Source organism: Carya illinoinensis, chromosome 15 (genome assembly GCF_018687715.1).
Source record: "Carya illinoinensis cultivar Pawnee chromosome 15, C.illinoinensisPawnee_v1, whole genome shotgun sequence".
Taxonomy (NCBI): Eukaryota; Viridiplantae; Streptophyta; class Magnoliopsida; order Fagales; family Juglandaceae; genus Carya; species Carya illinoinensis.
Window position 1 is genome coordinate 35,895,609 of NC_056766.1, and position 7,017 is coordinate 35,902,625.

General features: G+C 34.8%; 1 protein-coding gene across 1 annotated transcript; it reads left to right on the forward strand.

Annotated features, from left to right (window-relative positions):
* Positions 1-3,775: 3,775 nt before the first annotated feature.
* On the forward strand, positions 3,776-4,711 carry LOC122296881 (protein BPS1, chloroplastic-like). Its single transcript, XM_043106677.1, has one exon. The coding sequence runs from the start codon at positions 3,776-3,778 to the stop codon at positions 4,709-4,711; it is 936 nt and encodes a 311-aa protein (XP_042962611.1).
* The last annotated feature ends 2,306 nt before the right edge of the window (positions 4,712-7,017 follow it).

The window sequence follows — 7,017 nt, forward strand, 5'->3', positions numbered from 1 at the left end:
AGCTTTGTATTAAACAAGAAAAATTCTGGTACTTAGTTATTGGCTTGCTTTTCGCTGTGTATTTCTCGTGCACGTTGTTGCTTTTACACACACTTGGCACACGTCGATAGGATGATGACCCGTGATGTCATCGTCCGGACGTCTCGATTTTCCCGTGTCCGTGCATGGGGATTTGGGGGCGTCACAATATCCATATTAATGAGCCCCAATTAATGTGTTAATATTACATATAAATCTATTCATCAATTTCTTACCATATATACTATTTGATGACTAAACGTGTTATAAAATAACCCTCTTTGTAGTTACAAAAGGTTTAATGTTATTATGATATAATGATCAATAGTTTTATTTTATAAAACTATTCTGTTTGCATTGAAGATAAACCCTCTATTTTATAACCAAACAGAAACGTAGTAATCATAATAACCACAGTTTGATGTTAATCAAAACCCTAGAAACAGCAATATACCAATAGATGACCAGATTACCAATATACACCACGATATTAGACAGTGTGTTATACAGATCAACAGACTGATGAATATCTATCAAGAATATCTCAAGAAAGCCTCAAGAATCAGATATGAACAATAAGAACAATAAAGAATATGAGCAAGGAAAGAACACACCAATATACATTGTTTGACCCTAATGGTCTACATCCACGGCAGGAATGGGCCTCAGAGCTTTTATTGATGAACAATACTTCACAGAGAAGCCTCAGTACACTTAGAGTCACAAATCCCTCACAGAAACCACAAGAAATCACTCTGATTTCTTTTCTCTACAAGGAAACCCCCGAAACCCTAATTCCCCTCTCTGTTCTCTCTCTCATACGCTCTGCCTCTCAAGCGGGCTGATATGTACAGAATGAATCAATTAGGGTTTACACCGTATAGCTTATATATATATATATATATGTTATAAGAGATGCCAACACGTGTAAGCAATCCAGTGGCTCAACTCTTAAACCCTCTAAAGGAAGCACGAGCTTCTCACGTGATTTAATCAGCTCAGTATTAATCAACTTCAACGATCCAGATTTGGCCATTTGTTTATCATCGTTTAATCAAACGCTTCAAGAGAGCACATTCGTAGATTAAATAAAACGTAACAGATAAATGTATTGACATACATATTACAAGACGTATGATGCAGGGGGATACGAGACAGATGATGCTGAGCTGTCAGATTGTACCTTGATGGCGCTGAGATACTATGAGTTGGCAGATCAGCGCAAAGGCAGGAATTGATTGTGATATGTTCCTAATTGGGGCCGTTTTGAGTGCGTTTCAGTTTTTTGGTCATAACTTTGGCTACGGGCGTCGGAATCGCGCATAAGATCCCAATTCAGAAAGCTCTTTTCTGAGCGCATGTTGTCCACATCGAGCATGGCTCCATGTGCCCTTTTTTCGACCTCAAATTCTACTATTTTCCCCTCCAAATCATTAGTTTTAGTTATTTTTTACTATTTATGGTAATATTTCGTTTGTCAGTTAGGAAGACATTTTAAACCCGATTTGGGCCCAATTTTTTGCAGATTGATTATTTTATTTTGAATTTCAATTTGAAGTGATTTTCAAAATTTTGCTATTTTTGGCAAAATTCAGATAAACCCAATTTTTGGCTATACAGTTCGGCTTGTGGACTGATTTTTCACATTGCTTGATTTGATAATATTCAGTTAAACCCTAGAGACTTTTCTCTCTAGTTTTTGGGTGATTTTCTCTATTCTTCGCTGTGAATCATCTGTTGGAACTAGCCTGCAGGATAATCACTATTCTGCCTAGCGTCAGTTGGCATATTGTGTACCCAAATTTGAACAAGAAATTGTAACTAAATTTCAAGTGCTTTTCTATAAGAGTTTTACAATATGATGTATTCCACACGTGCGTGTTAAACATACACACGAATGTACGTATGTGTGTGTGTATATATATATATATGTATGTATTTATGTATATAATGTATACATATCAAGAAGTGTTAAAACATATTGAATTTTCTTAAGGATAGTTCCACGCCTATAGATGATCAGTAATATTTTTGGTAATCCATTGCCTAACTAAAGTTTATCTCTATCCTCTTACTCAAGTCATGTTGTTTGTATGAACCTTTTAAGGATTTGTACAGCCCATAAAGCCTCTTAAAAACCACCCCAATGAAATTTCATCATATATGCTACTCTTTTGACTTGATAGATTTCCATTTATCCATATCAAGGAACACTAAAGAATGCTACAGTCAATACAAATCCATCACCTTCATTTTTTGACAATACTATTTACTTGTCAAAAGTATTTGGAGTGTCCCATTTTGAAGAGTATCATTAGTTCATATAAGCAGCACAAAGTGAGAAAGAGTAATTGGAGATGAAATCATGTAGTCAGACAAAGTGGATAGCTATATGTATAACATAAAGTGTCAAACATATATATAGGATTTTCTTGAGCATAGTAATTTCAATGTAGGTTATGGTGTACAAGATCGAGTTCAAGTTGCTCTCATCATTGGATATAGGCGATTGATGATCCGAGTCAAATATTGCAATATCTTAAATCTTTCTTTTATTGCTTTATTTATTCATCCAATTAGTTTAACTTTTGTTTTCATTTCGATTATTCCCTTTCATGAGTACGTCAATTTATCTCTCACTCTATAGGATATTTTACTTCATACGCACTATATGTAAATAAAGTTCTCAACCATTTGGCTATCTAATTCCTTTTACATAATACCATAAAAAATTAAAAAAATTGATAAATAAATAAATTGCACATGAAAGATTCCAACTTTTTTTTTTTTTGATGGAATGAAAGATTCCAACTTAATTAGGGAGAAGAAGGTACAAGCGGCCAAGCATTCTAAAGACTCTTATGGACTTCCAGCTTTTGTGCAAACGGAAAGCAAGCCTTCCGTACCGCAGATTTTCCATGTCAAAATTCAGATCTTTTATGGAAGGACAAGGAAGAGTCAAATTAAATTCAATAAAAGGAAAATAATTTCTATGGATCTAATATATGAAACCCATAGAGAGAACACAGCCCAGACCTAAATAAATCTTTTAGGATGCAGCTAACCGTTGACCAAACCTGTGGGTTGAAGCGACGTAGAAAAGTGATAGGAAATAATTTCATAAATTGACGTGAGTTGATTTGGTTTTTCAGATTATAAATTATAAAATAAATGTAATAAATTAGATAAAATCACATTAATTTGTAGAATTATTTTTATATAATTCGTGTGTGTGGATATAATAAACTGCTGGCAGAAGGCATGTTAGCCTAGTGGCATTGCACCTTTTAATCTATGGTACTGTGTCATGTCCCGGGGGGAATCTTCCTTTTCCTGTGTACCTTCAAGGTAAGGAAAAAGTTAGGGTGGCAAGCTCCAAAATACATTTCTTTTTTAGACTGACAATGGTGCAAAGCACCTGGTTTTTAGTATTATATGCTATATGTAATTTGACCATTTCCTGTGTCCTTTGATTTGCCTGCAAGGCAACGCGGCGCGGCATGTTGTTCCAAAACCGTGTTTGATTATTATAACTGATATCAAACACAAATAAAAAAGCACCTTTGACCAGCCGCCATTAATGTCCATTGTTTAAAAGAATGTCAAAAGGCTGCTGTTTTTCAAATGAAAGCTTAAGCAACACACGCAACACACGCACAACTTTTGAACTTCCCAAATCTGTTGTATAAATGCAGCACCTTGCACCAAAACCGACCACAAACCAAACTTATAACAAAGCTCATTTTGTGCCTGTAAAATGGTTCTCTTGGTAGAAAAAATCAGTAAGCTCTACTCCAAACTGGAGAATCACCACCACCAAGGCCACAAGCATCACCAATATTCTGAAACCTTATCGGTTTCCCTACAGGCCTTTCAATCTGAGGTCTCGAATTGCTTAAACCAGTTATGGTTAGATTCGAAACCCGGATCAGAAATCCTGTCCTTGCCATGGATTCGACAATGTTTAGCCCTCATTCCCGTCATCAACAAAGCTTTTGCAAAACTTCTTGTGGATATAGACTTCCCTGTTAGTGACTGGGAGGATTCTGCAGTTGAAGAATATCTGAACTACAGCTTGAGTTTGCTGGGACTTTTCAATTCAATTAATTCCTCTCTTGCATGTTTTGAGCATGTTCGGCTTTCGCTAGCTCATGCATTAAGCCTTGTGGAGAATTCTCCTTCCTCAGCGGTAGTCCGTCTGACAGCAATTCAGCAAAGAAGTCCCAACAAGGATTTCAAGAAAGGTGAAACCAAGGAAGAAGGTAAAGGAAATATTTTCTCTGGCAAGCAATGGATTACGCATCAAGCCTTGATAGTCGTGAAGAGTATCGGATTCTGGGTATGTGGGATTGTGTTGTCCGGTTTAAGCAGTGACGGGAAGCCATATTTGGAGATGAGAAAATTGGTGGGTGGGTTGATTTTTTCTTCATTTCTCGAATTGGATTCAAGTATATGTGAGATTGTTATGGAGAAAGGGACTGTCTTAAAGGAGATAAAGGAGCTGAATGATACAGTGACTTCCCTTGTTGCTACCATTGTAAGTGGGAAACACATCGAAGCAGCTGAAGAATTGCAGAGAGAATTGGAGGTGTCTGAAAAACTGTTGGAGGGTTTGCATAAAGATGTGGATCGTCTCTTCTATGAGGTTATAGCGGGCAGAAATAAGTTGCTTAATTGCCTTGGACACCGTTAAGGAATAGAAACATCTGTATTATTTTGTATGTAAAGTTTGTATATAATTGGTTGATTCTGCAATATTCAAGCTATTTATAATTACATCATCTCGGGATTGTTCTTTCTGAGAAACAAACATTTCTTAATCCCAAATTAAACGAACTCGTTACTGAAAATTAAAGGAATAAGCACAATTGAAATTGATCAACATAGATCAACTACTGTACAGCTATATTTAATTCATAGCATTCAGGCATCTATCTTCGGCAGTTTTGCCTTTTAGAACAGAGGACAAAATTCAGGGAAGAAGACTATCAAGTCCAAAGCAACATAATTAGTACCCGAAGTTCTTTTTTTTTTTTTTTTTTTTTTTTTTTTTTTGTACTAAACGAAGAAAAAGTTGGAATCTAGGGTGTTTCAAGATTTCCTAGAAACTATCTAATCTAAAGTAAAGAGACATTATTCATGTTTATAACTAATCGTAAATGGTAACGAGCCTTTAGAAATTTTATTTTGTCATAGTTTCGCTTTAGTGTGGTTAAAAAAAGAGTTTTGCTACATACAAGTAAAGTCGTATATTAATTTACATATTGTAACGGCAAAAATTGGCAAGGATTAGATGACGAAATGATAAGATTTATCTTATTAGTATTTGTTTAAATTTGGATGAATGTAAAATAAGAGATGACTTTATCTTCAAACAACATTGAGCTTATCTAGATATTTATAAGGTTGTTTAGATAAGTTAGTTACATGTATTTCCAATTCATAAGAGTCTGTAATTATCAAGAACCGAAGATGCACACAGATAAGAAACCACAATGAAAAGTTATCGCGAAACGTCAGCAACCCGTCAGGAAACATTCTCGCGACTGTCTCTACCTGTCAGCAGAATTACACTTCAACTAGGACTCTTTCCAGATCTAATATTTAAAGGGATTCAGTTTTGTATCTCTTTAAGGACTTTGAGCCACGAATTTCAGAGAAGAGATTCTGAACATTTGTAAGAGAAAATTCTCTTGAGAATTTTCATGAGGTTTTTCATCTCTTCTTGAGGGTGATCGTATTTTGAGGGAAAAAGGAACATCGATTGGATTTCAGCTTCTGGAGTTCCAGAAGGGAAATCAACATTTGAAGATTGCTAAAGGTTCTGGCTGCTACTGCGGTACAAGACAAACGGGTCGTTTGTCTAGGCAAGTAAGAGAGTCAAATTGCAAAGGTTTTGTAATTGATAATTGCTTGTAATTATTCTTCAAATAATAAGATTTACTTTCCTGGGTTTGGCTACCCCGTAGGGTTTTACCTTTAAAGATTTCTTTAAAGGGTTTCCTTTCGTAACTAATCGTTGTGTCTTGCAAGTTTAATTATTTTTTTTAAAGTATTTGATTTATTTCATAATCTTGAAAATTGAGATCTAACCTATTTGTTCAAAGAAATTGGTAGACAGTTTCGTAGTTTTACAGGGGTACGTTGGGATTTCATATACCAATACTGATTCCTTTATATTCAAAATTTAAATTAGCACTGTTTTCAATAAAATCTACCTTTTAACCAATCACATTAGATTGGTACACATATTAATGCGTAGTTGTGTTTACAACTATATTTTTCCTTAAAAAAATATGATGTAGTTGTTGTGAAAAATACGTAACAAGAGCTAATTTCGACTCCGTTTCGGGTACTTGGTAACAAAATGGAATAGGATTTAAAGTTCGATGTTGGGCAAAAAAATAGAGTGGTGTAAATTTGGTAATTAAATGTAATCCAGAAATGATTATTAAGATAACATTTTAAATAGCAGAAAATCATAATTAGCATAAATAAATAGTAATTTAAACCAAGGATAAGATGAAGATAAAAGACCTTGAGCATAGCATGGATCCAAGCAATGCGTAATGATGATAAACAAGAAGCTGCTGGCGAAGGAGTGTGAGTAGGGCAATGCATCGGCATGAACGAGGTGAGTGAGAGCACGAGCCAGCAAGCTGGTGCAGTTGTGGAGATCACCCTTTTTTATTTCACGGCGATATTACAAAATTTGGCAATTGAGTAATGTTATATACAGTTTTAGGATATGTAAACCCTGCGTACTTCTTTTAAAAAAAGTAGGGTATACCATTTAAAAAATAATTTTTTTATGTGGGTCTCATATTTACCTATTTTTCTCAAAAGGTATACACGAAACTTGCACATTCTATAACTATACATATCATTTCTCTTTATATACTACTAGGTAGGAGTTTACATGCAAGGCACGTATGTCCTGTTGAAAATATTGTTGTAATTTTTATATGAAAATATAAATTTCAAAATGCATATCAATTA

What these genes read in the sequence shown, in the direction of transcription:
- LOC122296881 (XM_043106677.1), top strand. Translation starts at nt 3,776, where the DNA reads ATGGTTCTCTTGGTAGAAAAAATCAGTAAGCTCTACTCCAAACTGGAG.